This window comes from Castor canadensis, chromosome 16 (assembly GCF_047511655.1).
Source record: "Castor canadensis chromosome 16, mCasCan1.hap1v2, whole genome shotgun sequence".
NCBI lineage: Eukaryota > Metazoa > Chordata > Mammalia > Rodentia > Castoridae > Castor > Castor canadensis.
In genome coordinates this window covers 40,468,845-40,493,864 of record NC_133401.1, presented here as the reverse complement: position 1 = coordinate 40,493,864, position 25,020 = coordinate 40,468,845, and the positions used below count along the sequence as shown (strand labels likewise).

At 41.4% G+C, this 25,020-nt stretch overlaps 1 protein-coding gene across 1 annotated transcript in view; it reads left to right on the top strand.

Annotated features, from left to right (window-relative positions):
• The window catches only part of Drd1 (dopamine receptor D1), a 208,703-nt gene that overhangs the window by 84,321 nt on the left and 99,362 nt on the right, over window positions 1-25,020 (top strand). Inside the window, exon 3 of the mRNA XM_074058659.1 lies at window positions 18,241-18,349. Within this exon, the coding sequence (XP_073914760.1) occupies window positions 18,241-18,349 (109 nt within the window). The remainder of the gene's footprint in view (window positions 1-18,240; window positions 18,350-25,020) is intronic.

Here is a 25,020-nt window from a genome sequence, read left to right as displayed (position 1 = left end):
ATGGTACCGAAAGCATAGCGGCTATCAGTGTAGATATTGACTTGCTTTCCTTTTGCCCTCTCCAGGGCCTCTGTCAAGGCAATTAATTCCGCTTTTTGGGCTGATGTTCCGGGTGGGAGGGCGCTACTCCATACCGTATTTCCTTCTTGGTCGACTACAGCTGCCCCTGCCCTTCGGGCTCCATCTTGGAAAAAACTGCTTCCATCCGTGTACCAGTTTAATTTGCAGTCGGACAGGGGGGTATTCTTTAGGTCAGCCCATACCTGTGTAACTTCAGAGAGGAATTCCTTGCAGTTATGGACAGGTGTCCGCAGTTCCGGGTTAGGCAACAAGGTGGCAGGGTTCAGGATTACAGGATCTGTGAATGTGATCCGAGGGGAATCCAACAAGAGCCCCTGGTAGTGAGTGAGCCTGGCATTCGTCATCCATTTCCCAGGGGGTTGTTTAAGGATTCCCTCCACCGGGTGAGGGGCTGTTACCCAGAGGGCCTGTCCAAAGGTTAGTTTATCTGCTTCTCTCACCAGAATGGCAATGGCCGCTATGATGCGGAGGCAGGGGGGCCATCCTGATGCTACTGCGTCTAATTTCTTGGAAAAGTATGCCACTGGTCTCTTCCAGGGACCTAGCTGTTGGGTCAAGACTCCTTTGGCTACCCCCTTTTTCTCATCTACAAACAGAGTGAATGGTCTTGTAGGATCTGGCAAGGCTAAGGCAGGGGCCTGCAAAAGAGCGTCTTTTAGCTGAACAAAAGCCTGTTGTTCTCTCTCTCCCCAACTCCAATCCGGAGTTTCTTTGGTGGCCTCATATAGGGGTCTGGCTATTTCCGCAAATCCTGGAATCCAGAGTCTACAGAACCCCGCGGAGCCCAGGAATTCTCTCACTCCCCTAGTGGAGGTCGGGGATGGGATAGCTAGAATAGTCTGTTTCATGGCATCAGTCAGCCATCTTGCTCCATCTGCAATCCGATAACCCAAATATGTCACTGACCTTTTACAGATGTGAGTTTTCTTGGCACTTGCCCGATACCCCAGCTCACCTAATTCCGTTAGCAGGTGTTCAGTAGCCTTGATGCACTCCTCTCGGGTTTCTGCCGCTAATAGTAAGTCATCAACATACTGTAATAGAGTGACTTGTGGGTGACTCCGACAAAAAGATTCCAGGTCCTGGCTCAGGGCCTCATTAAACAGGGTGGGAGAGTTTTTAAATCCTTGCGGCAGTCTGGTCCAAGTGAGCTGTCCGGATTGCCCCCCATCTTCTTGCCATTCAAAAGCAAATAGCGGCTGACTAATTTCTGACAATGGAATGCTGAAGAAAGCATCTTTCAAATCAAGGGTTGTATACCATACTCGGGAGGGGGGTAGGTGGCTGAGCAAGGTATAGGGATTCGGAACGGTGGGATGAATGTCCTCCGTCCGCTCGTTTACCTTTCGTAGGTCTTGCACAGGCCTATAGTCCCCGCTTCCCGGCTTTCGGACGGGGAGCAGAGGAGTATTCCAGGCAGACTGACAAGGCCGCAGTACTCCTTCCTTTATTAGCCTGTGGATATGAGGGGCTATGCCTCTTCGGGCCTCCCCAGGCATAGGATATTGTTTCAATATCATGGGGAGAGCAGAAGCCTTCAATTGTATAACTACGGGCGGGAGGTGTTTGGCGAGGCCAGTTCCCGCAGTCTCCGCCCAGGCCGTGGGAAATCTTTTTACCCAATGAGTCATGTCCCCTCCTGGTTCCTGTTGACTCTCGAACAGACGATGCTCGTCAGCCAATGATAGGGACAAGACATGAATCGGGCTCCCTTCTCGATCAGTCACAATTATTCCGTCCGGTTCAAAATGGATATGGGCCCCTATTTTGGTGAGTAGGTCCCGTCTGAGCAGGGGAGCGGGGCTCTCAGGGACAACCAGGAAGGAGTGTGTGACCTGGTGTTTTCCTAAGTTCACCTTTCTTTTGGTAGTCCATGTACATAAATGCGTACCGGTGGCCCCCTGAACAACACTTGTTCGTGCCTTATTTAAAGGTCCATGTGCCTTGTTTAAAACCGAATATTGGGCACCGGTATCCACCATGAACCCCATCGGCTTCCCCTCCACATGTATTGTTACCCAGGACTCGGGGAGGGGGTCCAAGCCCCGTCTCCTTCAGTCCTCTTCTCTGGCTAGGAAGACTCTGGCCTGCTCTACTGCTCGTTCCCTTTCCCTGTTTTCCCCTGGTCTCCTTCCAAACCCTCTTCTTCCCTTTAACTTAGGACATTCTCTCTTCCAATGCCCCGTTTCCTTACAGTAAAAGCAGTGTTCCTTATCCGGGGTCCTGGCGTGGCCCCCTCCCCTGGGTTGGTCCCGGACACCCGCTAGGAAAATACGAGCCATTTCTCTCTGTTGCTTTCGGTTTTCCTTAGCCTGGAACTCCCGGTTCTCCTTTCTCAATTTCTCCTGGGCTTCCCTGTCTTCCTTTCTCTGTCTTTCCTCCCTTTCTTCTGGAGTTTCCCTAGCGGTAAAGACCTTTTCTGCTACCTGTAGCATTTCCCTTATAGTCATCTCCCCTAAGTTTTCCTGTTTATTGAGTTTTCTCCTAATGTCTGGGGCTGCCTGATTAATGAATGAGAGTACCACAGCAGACCAGTGGAGGTCCGCCTCAGGGTCAATAGGGGTGTACTGACGGTATGCCTCATAGAGGCGCTCTAAGAAACCGGCTGGGCTTTCGTTTTCCCCTTGAATGACTGCTTTCACTTTTGCAAAATTGGTGGGCCTTCTAGCGGCCGCTCGGAGACCGGCCATAAGAGTCTGGCGGTAGATCCGAAGACGCTCCCTACCTTCTGCGGTCCCGAAATCCCAATCAGGGCGGCGTAGGGGAAAAGCCTCGTCTATGGCCGGTTGGAGAGTTGTGGGTCTCCCATTATCCCCCAAGACGTTCTTCCTCGCTTCGTTGAGGATGCGCTCTCGTTCCTCCATCGTAAAAAGAGTATTGAGCAGCTGATGACAGTCATCCCAAGTGGGGCGGTGTGTATGCATGATGGATTCCAAGAGATCTATGAGACACTTGGGGTCTTCAGAAAAGGGCGGGTTCTGCGTCTTCCAGTTATATAGATCACTGGAGGAGAAGGGCCAGTACTGAAACTGTTGCCCCCCTCCCGGTCCCCCTTGGCCTACCATCCGGACTGGAAGTGTAGGGACAGTTTCCTCCCCATGTGTTGATGAGGAGGGCCCGTCTTCCCCCTCCCTTTCCCGGATCCCTCGGGGGCGAAGTCTTCGACCCATTCCTCCTCCAGCTGCCAGTCCTGTTGAGGAGGATGAGGAAATTTCCTCCTCCGGGGCACTGGCTTGGCCAGGGGGAGTCACGTATGGAGGCGGCCGATCTTCCTCTGCCCCTGCGAGGGATGGGTAAAGGGGGGAACTCTCTGGTAAGACCGGAGATGGTAAAGGAGATGCCCTAATTTGAGGACCGGTCAAGGTGGGAAGAGGAAGTTTTTCCTCCTCCTTTATGACCAAGGTGGGCGTGACTGGGGTTTTAGCCCCGGGGGCCGAACTGGAGGGGTGGGTCAGAAAAACTGTTAACCAAGGGGGAGGGCTCCTCACCAGATCCTCCCAAACCAAAATGTAAGGAACTTGGTCTGGATGGCCTCGATTGTCTGGCTGAAAAATGACTGCTTTAACCTTAGTGATCAGGTCTAGGGAGAGGGAACCTTGAATGGGCCACCCGACTCCATAAGTGGGCCACTCTGCAGAACAAAAGGTGTCGAACTTACCTTTCTTGATGACCAGACCCGCACTTAAGGCCCTTTCTTTAACTTCTGAAAAGTGAGAAAGGATCAGAGACTTTGGGGTTGTTTGTCCCTGTCCCATTGTGGAAGGAGACTCAAACACCAAGAGAGATAGAACAAAAAGGGTAAAGGTAACAATAATTCCACACACACATAACACTCTCCAGCACTCGCTCGGACTGGTCCTTCTCTCACACTGGTGCGCACCCCATTCAACCTCCTCACCGTCCAACTGGGATATCAGGCCGAAAGGCGTCCACTTAACGGGTGGTCGGTCGACTAGCTCAATTAGTTCTTCACCTGGCGCCAGGGTTCCTAAAATGCTCGAGCCCAAATGAGAGGAAAACCTCTCCCAATAGGACCCTGTGGTCCTCCTTGCGAGATTCCCAGAATGAATCTTCCTGGGGATTGGCCGAATCCCCGCCGTGGCCCAAATGGAACACTCAAGTTCCTCCAAATGAGGGTCTGGGATCCCCTCCCAATGCCTAGGACTTGGGATTGCCCCTGCTTTCTCACAGGCAAGTTCTGTCTCTCGAGAAAATGAAAATGGAATCTCGCTGGGGCCTCCAAATGTTAGGACCTGGATTCCAATTTCCCCGAGAGACAGAGACCCAGGCGTGAATGCAATCAACAAAGCAGAGTTTATTGGGCTGGCTAGCCAGGGTCGAGCTCCCACACGGACACGCAGGACCGGTTAGGAAAGCAAGACCCTGAGCCTCTTAAGGGGAAATCTTATATAGACTGCAGTGGCGTGCATATTTTCGTTATCAACATTAGACAAGCAGGCAGAGCACATCCTGCACGTACTTCACATCTTGCACGTACCTCACATCTTGCACGTACCGCACATCTTGCTCGTACCTCACATCTTGCTCGTACCTCACATCTTGCTCGTACCTCACATCTCGCATTCCTCACATTCTATATCTTATCTACACGGGGTGTTTGGTACTGGTTTCTCCAACAAGGGGGTTGGGGCCCGCTGAAACCTCATATTCCTTTCATTGTGTTTCCATATAAATTTAACGGTAGATTTTTCAATCTGTTTAATGAATGTCATTGGAATTTTGATGGGAATTGCATTAAACATGTAGATTACTTTTGGGAGTATCGACATTTTTACTATGTTGATTCTACCAATCCATGAGCATGGGATATCTCTCCACTTTCTATAGTCTTCCTCAATCTCTTTCTTCAGAAGTGTATAGTTTTCCTTGTAGAGGTCTTTCACATCTTTTGTTAGGTTTACACCTAGGTATTTGATTTTTTTTGAGGCTATTGTAAATGGAATTGTTTTCATACATTCTTCTTCAGTTTGCTCATTATTAGTGTATAGAAGTGCTAATGATTTTTCTATGTTGATTTTATATCCTGCTACCTTGCTATAGCTATTGATGATGTCTAGAAGCTTCTGAGTAGAGTTTTTTGGGTCTTTAAGGTATAGGATCATGTCGTCTGCAAATAGGGATATTTTGACAGTTTCTTTACCTATTTGTATTCCTTTTATTCCTTCTTCTTGCCTAATTGCTCTGGCTAGGAATTCCAGTACTATGTTGAATAGGAGTGGAGATAGTGGGCATCCTTGTCTGGTTCCTGATTTTAGAGAGAATGGTTTTAGTTTTTCTCTGTTAAGTATAATGCTGGCTGTAGGTTTGTCATATATAGCTTTTATAATGTTGAGGTACTTTCCTTCTATTCCTTATTTTCTTAGAGCTTTTATCATGAAATGGTGTTGGATCTTATCAAAGGCTTTTTCTGCATCTATTGAGATGATCAAGTGGTTTTTGTCTTTGCTTCTGTTAATGTGGTTTATTACGTTTATTGATTTTCGTATGTTGAACCACCCCTGCATCCCTGGGATGAAGCCTACTTGGTTGTGGTGAATAATCTTTTTGATGTGTTGTTGAATTCGATTTGCCATTATTTTGTTGAGGATTTTTGCATCAATGTTCATTAAGGAGATTGGCCTATAGTTCTCCTTTCAAAAAGGATTCATTTTTACCTAGAAGGCAAATCTATGTCTTACATGGCTGCTTGGGAGGCCAGGATAAAGGCTTTTGACCTGATTGTGTGATATCTGGAGAATTAATGAAAGGATTGAGGAATGGTTAATAGACTGGGATTCAGAGCTCTACTGAATCTGGTTATCAATTCTTCGATGTATCTCTGAATAATTAATACTTAAAGAACTATTGGTTCAGTTGTGATGTAGTCTTAGTTGTTTTATGGGGTAGTTTGTGGGGTAGTCATTTTCTGGGACATGATGGTAAGATATTACTGGTATTTAATTATGAAGGAGCCAGGAGTGCCTCAAATGCAGTTCTGCCCATTGCCCTCTACCCTTTAGAGAGTATCTAAGGACACTTTACACTTAGTTCAAGAGCAAAATTGGAATCACTGCACCATTTTGTTAATACCTGGGCAAGAATCTTAACAGTTTCCTGATAATTTCTTCAAACCATCTTCCCCTACCAAATCTGTAAAGGGACTGAATGCTCTTAGGAGTCTGGCAAGAATGAGACATATCCAGCCCCTATAGGAGGCTCACTTCTCCTAACCCCACTCTGTAGAGGCTGGGTGGGAGGAAGAGAGAAGAGGCTGGATGACTTTACCTAAGGAATGGATCCCAAGGGAGCAAAGAGGAAATTTTTTAGATCTAGTTAGCAGGAGCAAAAGGAGGCCAGTTTCACTTCATACTCTGGCTGTTCTGACAAATACCCAAGATAGACAACTTAAAAGGAGGAGAAGGCTTATTTTGGCTCACGGTTTCTGAGGTCTCGAGCTTCGCTGCTTTTGGGTCTGCTGTGAAGCAGTACTTCGTGGTAGGGAGTGCCTTGTGCTGCAAAGCTGCTCCCTAAAGGTCAGCCAAGAACCAAAGAGAGACAGGAAGGGGCTGGGGTCCTAAAAATGGCCTTGCAAATTACCTCAGTTCTTATGTCTGGCAGGGAAATTCAAGCAAGATGCAAAAGTTCAGTAAAAGTAACAGTAAAGTTTATTAGGATGAGAATACACTTTCAACAGACGGAAAGCAGGTTGTCTCTAGAGTGACAACAACAGGGAGGTGGGAGGCACGGAGGGGGAGAAAGAAAGAGAGACATTTCCTGTTCCGCACACAGCAAATGGAAGCAAAATCTCAAAATGGTGGCCCCCTCATCTCCTTGGCTTACACTGGATTGCTGGGAGAACACATATGGTCAAAGGTCATGAGTCTGGGTGGTGACATGGCTGTTAAAACAGGGAGGGGTCGTTTTGGCCCCTGGGGTGAGTTTCTGGATTTGGGTCATTGTCTTGTTAAGAGAGACTTTGAGTAATCTACTAGACCCTGCTCTGATTGGTAGAGAATTTCTGTTTGAAATTCCTGAACTTTGCTTTACCTACCTTTTAGGTCTTGATGTCTAGGGTGTAGATTACTCTTGGGTAAAGAGTGAATTAAGCTTTAGAGTAGTGGTTAACTTCAAAGAATCCTGTGATAGTCCCTGGGCTCTGGCTAACTGATTTTAAGACGGCAATAAGTGGAGTTGGGAAGTTGAATTATAATGATTTTTTTCCTGTTTTCCTCTTGTGGCCACTGCTTATATCTACCTGCTACCTATCACTAATACCCTCTTCAAGAGCACATCCCAATGACCTGACTTCCTTCTGGTAAGCTGCACCTCCTAAAAATTCTATCACCTCCCATCAGTGCCACAGGCTGGTGGCTAGCCCTTTAACACATGGGTTATGGGCAGGGGGCTTTTAAGATTCAAACTGTAGTAGTGGTCAAGATTGGTTGATTCTCTTTCCTATGGAGGATCTATGAGGAGGCCAGTAGAAGCCCCTTTGACCTGGGAAGGTGATAAAGAGCATCCCTCCTCAACAATTTCTCCTCCAGAAGAGCAGTCCAACCCATAGGGCCATCGTAGTTATACGGGAGGGGTCACCAGCAGCCATGTGCATTCCATGTGGGTTTGTCATTCTGGCCATACTGATTGAGCATGAATGCACCAGCTAGAGGGCTAGAGGTCCTGTTTACCAATATGGGAGTTGCATTGCTGGGGAGTCAGTCTTCCTAAATATCTAGGCCAATTATATTTGTGCTTGGAACTCTAAGTGGAATTTTCTTTTTCTTTTTTATTCCTGACAATACTGGGATTTGAACTCAGGGCGTTGAGCTTTCTAGGTAGGTGCTCTACCACTTAAGCCATACCTCCAGCTGTTTTTGTTCTGATTTTTATGGAGACAGAGTCTTTCTTTTTTTCCCAGGCTGGCCTGGATTGCAATCCTCCTATTTCATGTTCCCATAATCACTGGGATTACAGACATGTACCACCACATCTAGTTTTTTTCCTTTAAGATGGGGTCTCATGAACTTTTTTCACTCAGGCTTGCCTGGAACTGCAGTCTTTCAGATCTCAGCCTCCTGAGTAGCTTGGGATAATGGGCTCCCACCACAGCAGCCAGCTATTGGTTAAGATGGGGTCTTGCAAACTGTTTGCCCAGGCTGGCCTCAAATTGTTATCCTCTTGATTTCAGCCTTCCAAGTAGCTATGATTATAGGTGAGAGACACTGGCATCTGACTCTAGGTGGAATTTTCTGAATAGTCCAAGGACCAAGGAGCAAAGAGAATGAATTTACCAGGAAAGAAAAATGAAGTTAGTGAGAAACTGGAGAAAGAGATTCAAGAAGATTCCTGGCAGCCTCCCCAGCCCTGTTCTAGCTCTTTCTGAGGCTCCTACATCCCTGTCTTGAGGCTCCATGGATGGCACCTATTTCCTGTTAATACTCTTCTCTTTGCTAAAGTTAAATACTTCTGTCCCTTATAACCTAAAGAATTACCTCTCATATAGATCGTAAAAGATAGAAGGGCATTATTCCATGACATACAAAATACTCTGATGTTTCTTCTCTGATAGCATTCTTCTCTGATAAACCTTGTACTCTTTAGAAAGTGAGCCCTAAATTAAAATAGGCCCATGTTCAGCAACAGTCTCTTTCCTGGTTGTTTATATTACAGACATGAACGCCTACGCTCACACAAAACCCTGTACGAGAACGCTAATGGCTGCTGTCATCATGGTTGCCAGATGCTGGAAGCAGCATGAGTGTCTTCCAACGGGCAAATGGTCAGGGAAGAAGAGGCCCTTCCACACAATGAAACACTAGTCAACCAGTCTAGTTGACTGGTTGGGGCACCAACCAAGGCGTGGGGGCACACAGGACACTTGATCTATCTCAAAGGCATCACGCTTCCATGAACGGATTTACCTTCAGCAGGTCACACACTGTGAGTCCATTTAGGTGACATTTCAAAATGACAAACTGTAACAATGGAAAACAGAGAAGTGGTTTCTGGGGACTAAGGTTATGACTCTAAAGGATGGTGGGCAGGAATTTTTCTGGGGTGATGGAACTTTTCTTTACCCCAATTGTGGTGAGGTTTACACAAATGTATACATAGGTTAAATTCCTAGACCTGTATACTAGAAGAAAAAGACCAGTGTGCTGTATGGTAATATTAAAAAGTAAAGTAACATATAGGGTATTGCTATACCCTATATCCTATAGCTGTTGAATATAGGATATTCAGTGGTGTTGGGGCACTTTCCATTGTCTGTTCAGATACTGCTAGTTGGTGTCATAACCAACTAGATATATGCCAGGGGAGGTCAAGTACAGCCACACATTGCTTAATAACAGGGATGTGTTCTAAGAAACATCAAATTAGGCAGTTTTTGTAAACCGTTGTGCAAACATCAGTGTGAACTAACTTAAATCTAGATGGTCAAGGTCAATCACTTTTTAAAAATTAACACATTTTAATTATACAAAGTAATGAGTTTCATTGTGACATTTTCATGCATGTATACAACACACTGCTATCATCTTCACTGCCCCATCACCCTATCTTATCCACTTCACCCTTCTTGCTGGTCCTCTCTCCACCCAATAGTCCTCCTTTTGTTTTCATGTCTTTAAAAAAAAACTAGGTTCTACATATGAGAGAAAATGTGATATTTATCTGAGTCTGGCTTGTATCACTCAACATGATGGTCTCTAGTTCCATCCATTTTCCTGCAAATGACATAATCTCATTCTTTAGGGCTGAATAATTCTCCCATGTGTATAAATATCACATCACATCTTAATCCATTCATCATCAGTCATTCATTGGTGGGCATATGGGTTGATTATTTCACTTGGCTACTGGGAATAGTATTGGAATGTACATGGGTGTGCAGGTGTAGGCTGTCTCTTCACTCTGATAATTGTTTCCTTTGATTGTATAGAAGCTTTTAAATTTGATCCAATCCCAATATAAATTCTTGATATTATTTCCTGAGCTGTTGGAGTGCTATTCAGAAAGTCATCACATATGACTAGATCTAGAAATGTGTCCCTTATGTTTTCCTATAGTAGTATTGAAATTTCAGGTATACGTTAAGGTCTTTGATCCATATTGAATTGATTTTGGCACTGGGTAAGAAATAGGGATCGAATTTTAGTTTTCTACGTGTGAATATCTAGTTTTCTTGGTGTCATTTGTTAAAAAGTATCTTCTCCAACACATGTTTTTGGCTCCTTTGTCAAGAATCAGATGGCTATAGCTTTGTGAGTTAATTTCTGGGTCCTCTATTATGTCCCATTGGCCTATGTCTGTTTTTGTGCAAGTACCATGCTGATTTTGTTACTGAGGCTCTGAGGTATAATGTGAAACCAGTATTGTGATACCTTCAGCATTGGTCTTTTCACTCAGAATTACTTTGGCTGTTTGTGGTCTTTTGTGCTTCCATATAAATTTTAGGATTTTTTCTTTCTATTTCTGTGAAGAATTAATTGGACTTCTGATGGGATTGCATTGAATTTATAGATCATTTTTAGTAAGCTAGCCGTTTTCACAAAACTGATTGTGCTGGTTTGTGAACATGAAGTCTTTCCTTCTTCAATTTCAATTTCATTCTCCAGCATCTTACACTTTCCTTTGTGGAGGTCTCTCACCTTCTTGGCTAGGTCTATTCCTAGGTACTTTATTATCTTTAGGCTATTGTGAATTGTTTCCCTGAATTCTTTCTCATTTTGTTCATTATTGGTGTACAGAAAAACTACTGATTCTCAGATGTTGTTTTTGTGTTATGCTATACTGCCAAAGTGTTTATCAGATCTAAGAGTTTTCTGGTATAGAATCGTATCATCTTCAAATAAGGATAACTTGACTTCTCACTTCCCTATTGTATGCATTTTATTTCTTTCTCTTGCCTTATTGCTCTGGATAGGAATTCTAGTACTATAATGAGTAAAAGTGGAGTGAGTAGCCATCCTTATTTCATTCCTGAGTTTAGAGGAAGTGGTTTCAGTTTTCCCCCTTAGCACAATGTTGTCTATAAGTTTGTCATTCACAGCCTTTATTATGTTGAGTTATGTCCCTTCTATTCCTAGTTTGTTCAGGGATTTTATCATGAAGAGATGTTGAATTTTGTCATACACTTTGTATCGGTTGAGATGATCATGTGATTTTGTGCCTGATTCTATTTATATGCTGTGTTACATTTACTGGTTTGCATATGTTGAATGATCCTTGCTTGCCTGGAATGAAACCAACTTTACTATGGCATATGATCTTTTCAATGTATTGTTGAGTTAAATTTGTAAGTATTTTGTTGAAGATTCTTACATCTATGTTCATTGGGACACAGGGTTATAGTTTTCTTTTTCTATTTTATCCCTATCTAGCTTTAGTATCAAGATAATAGTGACTTCACAGAATGAGTTTGGTAGCATTCATTTCCTATTTATTTTATGGAATAGTTTGAATAGTATCAGTGTTAGTTGTTCTTGAAAAGTATGGCAGAATTCAACAGTGAGGCCATCATTTTCTGGGTTTTTCTTTGTACAGAGACTCTGTTACTGTTCCAATGTTTAGGTTGCTTATATTCTCTTAATTCAAATTTGGTAGGCTATTTGTATCTAGAAATTTATCCATTTCTTCAAGGTATTCATTACTTATTGGAATATAAGTATTCAAAATATTTCCTAATGATTCTCTGGATTTCACCAGTATTTATGCTTTAATATTCCCTTTCACCTCTGATTTTATTAATTTGCATTTTCTGTTTTTTCTTTGTCTAATCTGGCTAAGTGTTTATTAACCCTGCTTATCTTTTTGAAGAACAATTTCATTGTTTCAGTGATTCATTGTGTTGCTCTTTTTTGTCTCCATTTCATGCATTTCTGCCCCAATTTTTATTATTTCTTTACATGTGCTAATTTTTGGTTTGGCATATTCCTATTTTTTCTCAGACCTTGAAAGTACATCATTAGGTTATTTATTTGAGATATCTCAGACTCTTTTAATGTAGGCACTCATAGCAATAAGCTTAGACCCACCTTTGCTGTATCTCAAAGTTTCTGGTAAGTTGTATGTTCATTTCATTTCTGCTTCATCCTAGGAATTTTTAAATTTACTCCTTGATTTACCCAGTGACCCACAGACAATTCAAAAGTTTATTGTTTCATCCCAATGTGTTTGTGTAGTTTCTCTTGCTGCTTATTTTGAATTTTTTTCATTATGATCTCATAAGATACAAGAAATCGTTTTAATTTTTTGCATTCATTAAGACTTATCGCCTAAAATGTGATCTATTTTGGGTAAAGTTTTGTGGGATGCTGAGAAGAATGTGTGTTCTGCAGCTGTTGGATGAAATATTCTGTAGATGTCTGTTGAATACATTTGATCTTTGATGCTTAACTATGATGTTTCTTTCTTGATTCATTTGTTGGGATGATCTGTCTATTGATGAGAGTAGGGTATTAAACTCACCCTTACTATTATATCTGGTCCTGTCTGTCCCTTTATGTCCAGTTGTATTTGTTTAATGAAATTGGATGCACCAATGTTTGATGCATACATATATAATTATCATATTTTCTTGATAGATTGTTTCCTTATTAATATTTAGTGAACTTATTTAGCTCTTCTGACTAATTTTGGCTTGAAGTCTACTTTGTCAGATATGAATATAGCTACCCCTGCTTGTTTTGGGATTTCACTTGCTTGCAATATCATTTTTCATCCTTTCATTTTCAGTGTGTATCTTTGCCAGTGAGGTTCTTTTCTTGCTTACAATGAATAGTTTGTTTTTCTAATCAAAACAGGCAGTCTGTGTCTTTTAATTATAGAGTTAAGACTGTTTATATTTAGGGTTATTACTTGTAGGCCTTTGTTGATTACTGTAATTTTGTTTGTTGGGTTTTTTTTCCTGGTTGATTGAGTACTGTTTATTTCTTTCTTTCTCCCTTATTTATTTTAAGAGTTCGTTGGTTCACTGAATTGAACTTTTATTCTTTCCTAATTATCATTTATTCATCTATTCCTCTCATGAAATTTATACTTTCTTGAGCACTTGTATTTATGATTGTCTAATCTGTGTATAAGAATCCTTTAAATATTCTCTGTAAGTCAGTGATTATCTTCAAAGTCTTTATTTCTTCATTAATTTTAAAGGATAATTTTGCTGCATATAGTGATCTCAGATGGTTATTTACTCTCAGGGATTGAAATATATCATTCTATACTTTCCTGGATTTTAGGGTTTTGCTAAGAGGTCTGATGTAATTCTGAGAAGTTTGCCTTTGTAAGTAAGTTGGTGCTTTTCTCTTGCAGCTTTCAATATTCTTTCTTTGTTCTGTAGTTTGGCATTTTAACTTTAATGTGACATGGAGTGGTTTTTTCTGATCATGTCTACTAGGGACTGTAAATACCTCTTGTACTTAAGTGTCCATGCCTTTCCCTAGAGTTGAGAAATTTTCTGCTATAACACTATTGAATTAGTTTTCTATGCCTTTAATTTGTACCTCAGCTCCTTCTTCTACTTCCTGGATTCTTAGGTTTGGTGTTTTAGTAATATTCCAGAGTTCTTGAAAGTTGTGTTCATGCTTGTTTGTTTTTTCTTTATTTCTTATAAATATAATATTTCCTCAAACCTTTCTTATTTTTTCTGTCTTCTCCCCCCCCCCTTTTTTCTGCCTCATCTTGTCTATTGGTGATGCTTTACAATACATTTTTAATTTTGTTTATTTGAGTTTTTAATTTTTAATATTTCCATTATTTCAGAATCTCAACTTCCTTGCTTACTTACTCATCCAGGTGTTAAACTGATTTTGCACTTCATCTGTTTTTGTTATTGGAATCCTCTTTGAGGTCATTGATCATTTTTTTAACTAGATTTCTGACATCTCAGCCATTTTAGGGTTTTTTTAAAAATTTTTGGTACTGAGGCTTGAACTCAGGGCCTACACTTTGAGTCACTCCACCAGCCCTTTTTTTTGTAATTTTTTTTTTGAGATAGGGTCTTAAGAACTATTTGCCCAGGCTGGCTTTGAACTGTGATCGTCTTGATCTCTGCTCTTGAGTAGCTAGGATTACAAGTGTGAGCCACTGGCACCCAGCTTTCAGTCATTTTAGGGTCTTTAGGCTCAGTTTTTAAGGAGGTCCTGAGCTTTTGGAGGAGTCATATTGCCTTGCCTTTTCATATTTCTTGTGTTTCTACATTTTGATCTGTGCATCAGCTGACCTATATATTTCTTTCAGTTTGTTAAATAGGGGTCTTCTTTGTGGGCATCTTTCTCTTGGAGATGTGTTTCCCACTACCTCTCAGAGGAGAGCCAGCAGATGCCCCTTTAAAAAATTCAAAAATAAACCAGATATTTAAATATAGTAAAAAAACAATTAGAAACCTCAACAACACTCCTAATAAGGTTAGAAAAGTAAGGACCTAGGATACTCAGAGGATTAATTAGAAATTTAAAAAATATAAATGCTAAAGATATTAAAATTATACTTAATCTTAATTAAGTATATTAATTATACTTAATTTTAATTAAAAGAAAGGAGCATGGGGAAAGGATAGTAAAGAGAAGAAGCAAGATAGGAAAGAGAGGAAAAGTATATGGGATGTCGGTTTAAGAAAGAATAGCGAGGGAGAACACAATGAAGTAAGTACAGGGAAACAAAACAAAGCCAGCCAAAATTTCTTCTTTGTTGATGAGCGAAAAAGATTGACTTTTGCAGTTTACTTTGTGTGTGGGGCATCCTTTTTTCTCTCGGAAACCCAAACAAGTTACACTAGAAAGGACTGTTTGTAGGCTGAAACTCATCCCGCTTTCTCTGCTGGGTTGAATTTCTGTTGGTATAATTTTTTTTTTTGTATGCATGACGGCTAATGCAGTGAGTACAGGAGTCACCCTCAAACTGCTTACACCAGCTGCGTGTGAGCATGTCCCATTGGATACTTCTTTACACAGAGGCCTTTTACCTGTGTGGTTTTAGTGTGAGAAATTCTCAAGCAGCAGCTGCTTTTCCATTCACTAAATCTCCCTAGCCTTCTGGGAGCTTCAAAGCAGTCAGGCCAAAGCAGTCCATGCTGGCTGGGGCAGGGGGGTAGCTCTGAGTGATCTGTGTGCTGTTGCCATGTCTTTCTCTGTCCTAGCACTCCTGCTCATATTCACACACAGCAGGTCTGTCTCCTCTTACGAGAGTTTAGGCTGCAGCTCCATGATGTTTACAACCACAGCTTCTATCTTGAGCATGGCTTGCACCTCCCATGCAAGTAAATCTGTGTCTGTGAATCTGAGTTCAAGTTGTAACCAGTTTCCTGGGCCCATGTTGATTCTCAGGGTGGTAGGGAGAACTTCGGGGTTTGGAGATATAAAAATGCTGGGTGTTCTGCTCTTCCTGGTTGAGAGATTTGACTTTGAGACCCCTCCTAAGATGACTCTTCTCCATGGCACCAGAAAGCAAGCTAGGAGTGTGGGGTGGAGGAACGCTCCTTTCTTCCTCCCATTTTGCTTAGTGTTCTATGTTACAGTCTGTTGTTTCTCTTATAAATCCAAAGCTCAATATTTCTGTATTTCACCTGGTCTCTGTCTATTGTTTACTATTGCTCTAACTTTCCTCTGTACCTCACCCACCTCTCCTGCAGACATACACTTGATGATTTATTTCAGATTCATGGAGATGCAGGAAAATGCTAGATGTTGCTAATCTGCCATCTTCCCTTCTTCACTCAGTTAACTCTTGATTCAATCAAGAAACACAGTAAGCATGAGATTATGAGGCTGTTGCCAATGTATTACCATGTACTGTTTACAGTAAATTATTTTTATAAGTAGGACTGCACTCTCAAATAAGGATTAAAAGTGCAGCATAGTAAATATATAAACCAATAGCAGTTGCTCGTTATCAAGTATTATGGACTGTACTTATTGTATGTGCTCTGCTTTTATGTGACTGCTAGTGCACTTTACAATAGCAAGTTGTGTGTAAGTTTATTTAAAATAGAATCATCACAAACACATGAGTAGCATGTACTATGATGTTTCAGTGGCTACAGTGTCACTAGGCAATAGGAATTTTTCAGGTCTATAATAATCTTACGGGATCACCATCATATATGTGGTCCACCATTGAACATTACTGATAGATAAAATAAGGAGCCTTTTGCCTTACTCTAATGTCATTACTGTCTTTACTAACTGGAAAGGTGCCAATTGGAGCTCTGGAATGCGTCCTGTCTCAGGACAGAGATAGCTGGTAAAAATTGTTTTTTGAGGTTCCAGGTGAGGAGGGCATCTTTTGCCTTCTCACAGGGATACAGCCTGTGCCCACCCTGCAGTGTTGGAAGGAGCTCTGGACACCTCCACTTGATTATATCACTTCCAGCCCTGCCTCTAAGCACTTCCTTCCCTCCCTCCTTTCCTACTCCCTTCCTCCCTCCCTTATTTTCTTCCTGAGAACAGTTTGGTATTATCTCTCTTTAGATCAGTGATTTTCAGTCTTGACTGCATTAGGGTCACCTGGGGAACTCCTTAAAATCCTGATGCCCAGGCCAATTAATTCAGATGTTCTGGGGGAAGCCCCCAAGCATCAATACTTAAAACAATCCCTGAGAGTTCCAAGACTGAGAAACACTGGGCACATTTTTAGAAACACAGGGGATCTGCTCATTTGGAACTGGGCTTGCTGGGGAAGACGCTTGTTCCTGCCAGTGCTGTTTCTGACTCACTGCAAGATTTCCTTCTGCTAGAGGCTTCATGCTTTTACTTGCTTTCCTTGTCTCCATCCAATGAACTTCATGTCACCATCGTCCTCCCCTGTGCTCATCCCCTTGGGATGGATAATTCCTGGTATGCTCTGTCAAGTTTTTAAATTCAGCCCTTCCTTAGAACACAGCCTCTTAGAGGCCACCCAGAGCCCTGTGAGGGAAAGAGATTAGGTGTGCTGGGACTGGGCCCATGCAGCAGCTTCCCATGGGTTTGGAGCACTGATCTTTGTGTTTACACAGTCAACAAGTTCCACTTCCGGGTTCCCACAATACTTTGTCCCTTCTGCCTTCACAAAACTGGATATGCTCCACTACAATTGCTGCCTTTGTATGTCTAACATGCTAGATCAGCTTGAGGCCCATGTCTGACTCATTCTGACTCTTCGCATTCAGTCCAAGTTTAAGGACAGAGTGGGTGTTCACACAGTGTTTAAAAACAAAGTCTTGGCACTTGGCCTCATCCTCATCACTCTTGTCATACTTGGCTCTGGGCTCTGTTTCTTGTGTTCCTAGTCACTAGCTCACATGTGACCACAGGAGCCACAAGCTAGTCCTGGGCCTCCTGGCTACTTCAGTGCCTCCTAGTCCTTCCTTCTTTTGTCTTTGGATGCTGCCTATATAATATGTAAGGTGGGAGCCATCAATTCCTTCTGATGGTTATTTTCCTCCTTTTCTTCCCCACGCTTCTGGTCCTTGTGAGCTGATAAGAGGACTGACAGAGGAATTCATGTTTTAAGTACTGTTTAACTGACTGTGGAACTGTGTTCTTTCCTCCATTACTCTCACACCTCTTGCCTGCCAAGAGCTCACTGTTTGGTGCAAGTGAATGAATAACTTCCAATAAGGCATGGAGAGTGTTGTAAGAGTGGTCTTCTAAAAAAGCTATACCTCAGCAGATGTGTGTTCATGTATGAAGGTAGAGTTCATACAGGGCATTCAAACAGGGGTTTGAGGAGTTCATCAGTACATAAGGGCAAAATACTTGCCAAGATGAGGGCATTAGTTAGTCAACAGAATACCTATTTAGACACACACCAGGCAATTTTGTCCTTGTCTGGACTCAAACTTGCAATTTGCCTTCCTCAGCCTCCCAAGTGCTGGAATTAGAGACAAATACCACCATGCTTGGCTTTCTTGATTTCCATGTATTTGAAATCATCTGTGCCCTTGAATTTTGTAGGGAAAAATCTACTAAAGTAGATTGCAACTTAGGTAAGAGTCTTTAATTAAAGTAAAATTCAATAAACTTTCACTAGGAATATGTGTGGAAATTAGAATTTACAAAATTTCCAAGCTAGAACCATAGTACTATCTAAGAAGATATCCTCTGTCCTAAAAAGAAGCCATCATGGACCTTGGATTACAGGTATATAGCAACAATAGTATCCTCTTGTTATTCTTTGATACAGCAGTAACAGTCACCAGTATGGCAGAGCCAAAGATTGAACGTACATCTTCCCTTGAAAGGACGGATCTCAGATGCATGTACAAGGTCAAGTGGACAGAACATGGTAGAAGGTAAGATGCAAGAAAAGATGGAAAACTCAGGCTGGAATGACCTCCTCATCATGATTGCACCGTGGGGAACAGGGAGCCATTTTCTGGATCTGGGTACCCATCCTCCAGAGGACATTGTCGGGAGGCTGGGGAGGGAGGCTTGTAAACAGGAAAAAACAAAGGATTTCTGAAACCTAGGAGATACGAGGCTCAGTAATTTTGGTAGCAAGAATCTTCTGTTCTGGGAGCTGGGTTGCATTAGATGGTGTAACCATGTTTTTCAGTTGCAAATGGTAGGTAGCAGTTATTGTATACTCACCTCCAAAACTTGGGCAAAGGGGTTGTAATGGGAGGCTCTTGGGGGACCCTGGCAGTTGGTGTGTTGCAGAGAGTTGGAACCTGATCTGAGCTCTCCTTTCTTCATTCTCCACATCTGTCTCCCATCTGGTCCTTCTAAAGGGCCTTGTAAGCTTCCATGTGGATACACCAGCCTACACGTCTACATTCTGTTTACATTCCCCCAAATGACCACTTCCTGTACTAAGTGTGTGTGTGTGTGTGTGTGTGTGTGTGTGCACGCACGCGTGCCACACATTCAGATCACCCTGTATGAAAGTAGGCCACAGACTCAGCCCTGGAAGTGGACTTGGCTGTTGGTCAGAAATTTCTGGGCATAGTTTCAGATACCCAGAGCATGGTGTAGACCTAGGGAAGTTGCATAGGCCAGGTTGGCATGTGGACTCCTAACCCCACGGGGAGGGCTAAGGCCAGAGGACAGCTGTACAGGGTCTCTAAAGTACAAGGTGCTTTTGAGGTAAGGACTTCTCTTGTCTGAGTCTAAGAGAATTCTACTTGAACTTGCACTGATCAAAGTGGTAGCCATTAGCTACATATACTAAAATGAAATACAATGCAAAAGCCAGTTCCTCAGTTGCACCAGCCACATTTTAAGATTTCCAGAGCACATGTGGTCCCTAGCTCCCACGCTGGATAGAGCAGGATAGGATGGTTCTGTTATCACAGGAAGTTCCAGTGGACCACTCTGATGCCAGAACTCAGAGAAGCTGAGTAATTTGTAGAGTCATGAAATTAGATAGGTCTGGGGCTGAAATTTGAATTTAGATCTGTCTGACTATATTCGTGTTCCTTTCCTGACCTTGAAAAAATTAAATTTACCCCTTCTAACCTGTTTCTTAATTTGTAAAACAAAAATAAAATTGTCACAAGGCTGAGATGGGATTAAACATCATGCACATAAAATACCAACAACAGAGCACTTCTTTAGTTCTTAGTACATTTGATTTCCTTCTCTAGACTCAGCAAGGCCTGGGAAGAAAAGTAGCAGCATCAGGATAAAGAAACTTTCTACTTCAAATACTCCAAATCTGAGAAAAATGGTTTGAAAATGGATGAAAGACACCCCTGATAAGCACATCAATGATTACACACCGACATTGGAAACACAACTAATTTTGATGCCAGATACTAAAGAGTAGTTAATTATACTCCAAAGCCAACATTTTTGTTTGAAAGATAAAAATAATTTCATATGCAACTAGGGCTTTTTTTTTTCAAAAGGTGTGGGGAGTATGTCATTCTCTGATTATTTATAACTGAGAGACAAGGAATAATCCATTAGCTATTAAATCTCCACACTTAATAGCTGGATCCATTTTTTTAAACATGCTGCTTTTGAGATTGAAAAGCATGATTTCTGAAAATGTGCTACTTTAAGGTGCACAGGATGTGCCTTCACTCATGGAGGTGCTGGTTAGAGCCTTCGTCCTTCTGCTCTGTGAACTTCCCAAGTCTCCTCTCCCCTTTGGGGTTACTATCTCCTTTGGGAAAGTGGGGATAGATTAAAAGGTTCTAGCAGCTTTTTGTTTCTGATGTCTGATTCTATGAAGAACTAGAACAATCTTCTAAAATAGTAATTAAAAAATGAAAGTAGCTACTTTATCTGTGATATATTACTAAGGCTTCTCTATGTGTCAGAAATTTCCCATCTCTAGGGAAAGGTTTTGTGCTACTTGTTAAAGTGGGAGGTGAGTTTTTTTTCTTTTTCTATTTCTATTTTCATCCTGTCACTCGTGAAGAAAAATTAGAATGGCCACACAATAGGATTCACTCTTATAAATTAAAAGAGAATAGGATTCACTCTTGTAAATTAGAACATACGGTTCCCTCACGGATGAGGGTTTTCTGATGCCAGTATGGGGAGATATATTCACACATACATTCATTTGCTGACTCCACAAATATTCACTGAGCCCCAGTGATGTCTCTCAGGCAGTGTTCTAAGGCTGGAGGTGCAACGGTGAGCAAAATAGAGCCTGGCTCACAGAGCTCACATCCTAAGCAGGGAGGACAGGTCTGCAGCAAGAAAATAATTCAGCCTGTGACATATCAGGTGTGCTAAGTACACTAACAAATTTTAAGTCAAAGTGAGTAAAGTGCGAGGGGAGGCTGACACTTGACCAAGGGGTCTCAGAAAGTGCTTCTTTGAAGAAAGGGCGTCTGAGCAGATTGTCTGCATGAGCCAGAGAAGTGAGCCTGGTGAAGATCTGATGCAACAGTGTCCTCCACAGGATCATCATAAAAGCACGATTCTGAGGTGGAACACAACCATGTTGTCCACATGGTTGAAGAACAGAAAAACAGAAGTGGCTAGAGGTAGGGTAAAGAGTTGAGCGGGTCAGAGGAGGTGGAAGAGGAAGGAGGTGAGCCAGGGAGATGACTAGGGGCCATCCAGATTTTGGGGTGGGGGTGAACCAGCACCTGTGAGCCATGTCCAGCCTGATGACTGTGTTTCTAAATATAGGGTTACTGGAACACAACCACATCCATTTGTTTACTACAGTTTATAGTAAATGGCTTTCTTGTTCACACCACAATGAAGGTGACTAGTTATGACAGAGACTTAGGGCTTGCAATGACTAGAACATTTGCCATCAGGCCCTTCACAGAGAACATTTCTATCTCTACATTGTTAATTAACGAATACATCTTGTTACTGTATTCCGTTATTTTCAACCTTATGGTGCCATTGCAATAACTTATGAAACAGAATATAGCTAGATGTTTTCATATACAATATGACAATCTTTGTGTTTTAAATGACAAATTCAATTTTTCTATATAGTGTGAGTGTATTTTTGAATCTATTTCTGCCATCTTATATCTTGTTTCTATTTTATCTATTCTTTCTGCTTATCATTTTTTTCTTGATTTACTCCATTCATTTGTATTGAATACATTTCTATAATTCTCTTTCAAATCAAATGTAAGATGTACGTATTGTAATGGGTTGACCATGCAAACATTTTTCCTGGTGTATCTATATAATAACTTCCAACAAAAAGAGGTAATTGTTATTTTTTTCTTAGTTTGTTTTCAATATAATTATCACACTTAAAGCCTAAACTCTTTGCTAGTTTACTAAACCTCCTCTCAAGATGCTTTTTGTGCTAAATCATCTGTGGTACAGCAGGTACTTAGAAACCATTTTTGATATAAAACACTAACTTATCGCTTGGGCCCACATGTGAATGAAAGGCAGGAGAAAAGCCTGGGATCTCTGCCTCCATTTTATATCTGTCTGCTTTGTGCTGAGCCATGCTCTTCTGAAGTCATCTTGGATTCTGGATCCACAGGAGACATATTTTAATTAATTGATTAATTAATTAATTTTATTAGTGTAATTAATTGTACAGAGGAGGTTCAACTGTTATACTTCCACTGATGTGTGAAATGTGCTTTAATCAGATTCACTCCCTCTATCATACGTCCTTAACCTCTTCTTCCCTCTTTCAAACAGTATTTAGTGGGGTTCATCATTTTAATGTATATATAAAATACATTATATAATATATATAGATATGTACTTCAATAGTGTTCATCCTCCAGTACTCTCTCCTTTTGCTTCTCCCATTGGTTCCCCCACAGACAGTCCCCCTTTCACGTTCATGTTCTATTTTATGTCTAGATTCTATTTATGAGCAAACACATGCCATATTTCGCTTTTTGTGCTTGGCTTATCTTGCTCAATATGATGATCTCCAGTTCCATATGTTTTCCTGAAAATTACATAATTCCATTATTCTTTATGGCTGAATAATACTCTGTGGTGTATATATAGCACATTTTATTTATTCATTCATTGGTTGTTGGGTATGTAGGCTGTTTCCACAGCTTGGCTATCATGAATAGTGCTGCAATAAACATGCATGTTCAAAGCCTAAAGTATCTCTCTTGTGTGTTGACTTACACTCCTTTGGAAATACACCCAAGAATGGTATCACGTGATTATAACATAATCTATTTTAAGTTGTTTGACGAGCCTCCATACTGATTTCCATGGTGGTTGAGCTAATTTACATTCCCATAAACAGTGCATGAGGGTGCATTTTCCCCTGCATCCTTGCCAGCATTTGTTGTTGTGTTGATGATAGTCCTGATTGGGGTGAGGTATAGTTTAAGTGCTGTTTTGATTTGCATTCCCTTTATTGATAAAGGATGTTGAACATTTCTTCATATGCTTATTAGACATTTGTACTTCTTCTTTTGAGCACTGTCCAATTCATTTGCTCATTTATAAGTTGAGTTATTTGTTCTTTAGATGCTTGGTTTTTAGAAATTCTTTTATATTCTGAGTATTAATCCTTTTTCTGATGAAAAGCTTGCAAAGATTTTCTTACATGCTGTGGGTTGTCTCTTCATTCTGGTAATTACTCCTTTGTTGTGCAGAAACTTTTTAATTTGAAGCAATTCTATTTGTTAATTCTTGTGAGTCTGATTCAGAAAATATTTGTTTTTGCCTATATCTTCAATTGTTTTGCTTATATTTTCCTATAGTAGTTTCAAACTTTCAAATCTTACATTAATATATTTGAATCATTTTGAATTGATTTTTGTTCAGGGTGAGAGAGCAGTCTAGTTTCAATCTCCTACATGTGAATATCCAGTTTTACCAGCACCACTTGTTGAAAAGGCTGTCTTTTCTTCAACATCTTTTATCGTGGAATTGTTGACTTTGGGAGGAGACATGTGTCCTTTTTTCACATTACTTGTGTTTCTATGTTGGGATTTTCACATCTGAGGCCATGTTTTTGGTTTGGAGTTTTTAATCTCCTGTGTCCTTTCAGTTGAAGGAATCACAGTGTTTAGGCAAGACTAGGTAGTGGCTTGGTTCTGGTTTATATTCTTGTCACTGGACGAGGGGTGTGTCTCAGTAGTCAAATATTTACCCACAGTGTTTGAGACACTGGCTTTGGCCACCTACCTGACTCAAGGATAAGAAGATTGCAGAAGCAATCACAGTTGATAGAAACCTATTATAAGGATGCTGCAATCCCCAATTAAGAACAATCACTGCCATCACTTTAGTATCTTTAGCGGAATAAAGAAGCAAAGATAATACTTTGCAAACTAGAAAGACATTAGTTAATAAGGGTAGTAGTGGAAAGAAGGTAATACTAATGACTAGTAAATGATGTATGCTGCAAGAAGGATGGAAGGGGAGGTGACTGAGATTAATGGAGGAGGGTAATGAGAAAGGGGAAGGAATTGACAGAAAATATCCAGCTAAAGGTAGAGTAAGAAGGAAAGGAGAGAGAGAGAGAGAGAGAGAGAGATCTAACAATCTAACTACTTGCTAAAAATAAAGACAACAAAGAAGGATTGTGGTTGGGGAAATAGAGAAAGAAGAAAAATAAGAAAAAGAATGTTAATTGTGGACAGAAGTAGAGTAGAAATGGCAGAGGGGATAGGATAAGGAGGGACAGTAGGAGAAAACATGGTTAAAAATTGAATATTAAAATGTGGGTATTGTGGCTGAAATGTAGTGATTGCAAAAGCAAGGAAGGGAGAAATGGAAGAACAAAAAGAAAGCAAGAAAGAACAAAAATACCTGAAACAAACAAAAAAATTACAAAGACAAAAACAGTCAATAGTTTCTTTGTTGCTCTCCTGAACAGCTATTTTGTTCTGTTCCTTTTACTCTCCTCTCCATTCCTCTACCTTTCCTCTCCTCTCCATTCCTCTCCTCTCCTCTCCTCCCTTCCCTTCCCCTCCCCTTCCTGCTCCTCCTCTCTTCTCTTCTCTCCTCTTGTCTTCTCTTCTTTCCTTATGTTTTATGTCTGAACTGGTTAGGTCAGTTTGGGGTGTCTAATTTGGAGATTTAGCTCAGTGGAGAGTGGCTGCTAAGGACCCTGAGCTGATACCCCAGCACAGAATAGTGGACTTGAAATTCTAATCTCAGGTTCCTAGGTGGCTTCCCATGCCAGGCTCCTAACTTCCCAGGCACTATGGTGTCCTCTGCATCTTCCTGGCCATTGTATCTCACAGGCTGTTCTCTGGCCTGATGTGGTTTGGTTCCCAAACCAGAGACTGCTGTGCTGTGCTCTGGTCTGCTGACTCTCTTCATGGTCATGCTGCTTAAGACTGCACTGTGATATCCAAGGTACTGCTGTGGCTTGTTGCAGGGCTGTGCTGATCTTCAGGACTCTATATTTTATTTTATTATATTATTGTACTGGGGATACATTGTGACATTTACAAAAGTGCTTATAAATTCACCCCCTCCATCATTCTCTTTTATCTCTCCTGCCCCTATTCTTACAACAGTTTCAACAGGTGTCACTTTTCCATAATAGTTCTACCATATTCACCCTCCTATACCTGCCCCCTCCCTC